The sequence below is a fragment of the Aplysia californica genome, unplaced genomic scaffold (assembly GCF_000002075.1).
Source record: "Aplysia californica isolate F4 #8 unplaced genomic scaffold, AplCal3.0 scaffold00201, whole genome shotgun sequence".
Lineage (NCBI taxonomy): Eukaryota > Metazoa > Mollusca > Gastropoda > Aplysiida > Aplysiidae > Aplysia > Aplysia californica.
The window spans coordinates 190,929-193,616 of record NW_004797471.1 but is presented as its reverse complement, the minus strand read 5'-3'; the positions used below and the strand labels follow the sequence as shown (position 1 = coordinate 193,616).

The 2,688-nt window shown below is 40.2% G+C and overlaps 1 protein-coding gene across 1 annotated transcript in view; it reads right to left on the bottom strand.

The window, feature by feature from the left end:
• LOC101846964 (arylsulfatase B-like) overlaps positions 1–2,579 on the bottom strand; it is an 18,574-nt gene extending 15,995 nt beyond the window's left edge. Inside the window, exons 1-3 of the mRNA XM_013082945.2 lie at positions 2,298–2,579; positions 656–825; positions 344–522 (exon numbers count right to left, since the gene is read on the bottom strand). Of these exons, the coding sequence (XP_012938399.2) occupies positions 344–522; positions 656–825; positions 2,298–2,468 (520 nt within the window). The 5' untranslated portion in view covers positions 2,469–2,579. The remainder of the gene's footprint in view (positions 1–343; positions 523–655; positions 826–2,297) is intronic.
• Positions 2,580–2,688: the final 109 nt, after the last annotated feature.

Sequence of the window (2,688 nt, the reverse complement as noted above, 5' to 3'; positions counted from 1 at the left end):
CCCCCCCCCCCCCCCCCAAAACAAAAATTAAAATTGACACAATTTACCATTTTGGATGTAAGCTGTTTTGACCCTGCATGGCAAGGCGAACCTGTGTTCAGGTGGAAACAGTATCCCAGCAGTCAAGCAGAGACACTCGATAGATCTCCGCTTTGCTGGAATCGACGTCATATTGTGTGAGCATAAACGAAAAGCCTAAACATTACATCAAAGATGTCAGAACAAAAACAACTATGACCATGACTTGCCACTACAACGACATCAGCAATGGTAACACTAATCACTTCTTCTTCTTCTTTTCCTCTACTTCCGTTGGTTTCTCAACCATTGGTTCGCCTCTGACAGATGACAACATATCTCTTCCACTCCTCTCGGCTTTCTGCTTTCCTCAGTGTGTTCCGCAACTTCATAGCTGTCCATTCTCCGACGTCATCCTCCCATCTCTTCTTCTGTCTGAGTCTGTCCCTCCTTCGTCCTCCCTGCACAGAGCCGTGAAAAATTGTTTTACGAAGCCCCTTAGGCCTGAAGAACAAGAGATATGGCCATACCAGGTCAGCTTGTGTTGCTTGAAAGAAGGTCGATGTAAGGCCCGATTGCGTTGTTTTTATTTCTTCATTGATGATGTGATCTCTCTATGAGATGTTTAGCAGTTTACGGAAGCAGCTCATCTCGACAACAACTACGAGAACAAAAAAAAAAATAACAAAAAGAAAATTTTCCAAAATAGAAGTTTACCTGATACCTGCCACTCATCAGCTGACCACGAGTGGGTGAACAAATGGGCTGGACATAATAGTTCTCCAACTTCACTCCATCAGACGCCAGCTAATGAAGAGAACCAGGGGATCAGGAACATGGCATTATATGTGCTCAATGGCATTTTAACAGCTGTATTGTTTTTCACTCTAGTAAAAGAGAACAGTAGCAATGCAGGCCTCGACATGAATGCCGAGAAAACAAAAACAAAGGTAATATCAAAACTAATGAAAAAACTACAGACATAACCATAGATGGGGATAGAATAGAACAAGTACAACAATTCAAATGTCACGGGGCAACAATCACAGACGATGGCAGAAGTGAAAATGAAATAAATATAAAAACAACAAATGTAAAAACAAGATTCAGCCAAATGCACAAACTATTTATATCTCTACTTTTAAGAAATTAATGGTCGAATGCTACATCTTGCCCCATATCCCCATACTGTCGTTGACACTTGGAAATTAACAAAGAAAAAAGATGCGGTGCTACCGCAGAACGGCCAGAATTAGCTGGAAAGCACCAAAAAAATCCCATAAAAAAGACGAACAATGAGGTGTGTCAGATTGTCCACAAAAGACAAACCCTGCTTAAGAAAATAAGATAAAGAAAAACACATTTTAGTTATTTAAAACTACATCAGATCATTGTGAAAGAGGTGCTTGAAGGAAGGATGTGGGGCAGGAGAGCCAGGGGTGGACAAAGAGTAATATGGATGGACAACATTAAAACATGAACGGGCCTGGCCATAGCAGAATGGGCCTGGACATAGCAGAATGTGCAATAGGAGCTCGCGACCGTGAAGTATGGAGGGTCATTACACGTCAACCTCAGAGTCAGAGATGACAGCTCCAGGTATTCCAGGTAATGTTTTTCTCAGACAGGACCTTAAAGATACAAAGGTGGGTCCAAAAGTGATGCAAATTTGTTTATAACTTAAAGAAAAGGGAAATCAATCGCAACTATCATAAATTATCTCAAATTGAAGGGGAGCATCTGAGGATGAGATTTCAAATTCTCAACATCGTCTCCTTCTTGTTCGATAGCCAATGTCCACCGTTTAGTAAGTCCACATTTATAATGTTAGCTTCGTAGAACTGAGCGAACCGGTGGTTGAGCTATAATTTTTTCACAACAGCGTTGACATCCTCATATAATTTCCAAAGTGTTGATCTTGCAATGCTTCTTTTATAGAACCGAAAAAGGGGAAAGTGTCATTATTTTACCTGGTCAGTCAACCCCTGATGTCAGGGCAGGTAAGATCTAACACCAAACCTTTTCGGAAAAGGGCCAAAAAATCTCAGAGGTCCAATGTGCAAGTTGCGCAATTTAAAGATCCCTTAGTGGTCCTCAAATCGATATAAGAGTAGGCTTCGGTCGCCACCTGAAGCAAAATTTAGAATTAATTCCTACCAAACTGAAAATGTTTAATTATGTGTCCCGCGCCCTCATATAACTTTAGACTAAACTTTAGTATGCAGTTGCGAGCGCCGTTAAACACTTTGATCTAAACACACACAAAAATGTTTTAATACCTGATCAAGATTTGGGGTGGAAATCTGTGATCCGTGGTAACCGATGTCATTGAAGCCATAGTCGTCTGCCAATATAAAGACGATGTTTGGCTGTTTGTTGTTGTTGTTGTTACTTCCGCTTACAACTGACAGCCAGACGGCAAACAAAAGTCGTAGAGACAACGTCATCATTTCCCGTGAAGATTCAGCCGTTGTCTAACGAAACACCTTTTCCCGTCTTCTCTGAACTGGAGAAAAATTCAAAGACCTTACGCCAGCCATCAATTCTAGCTATTGTTTCTTTTCCATTCAACGATGATGATGATAATAATAATAACATTAATAATAATAATAACAACAACAACAATAACAACAACAATAACAACAACAATAATGATAATAATAATAATAA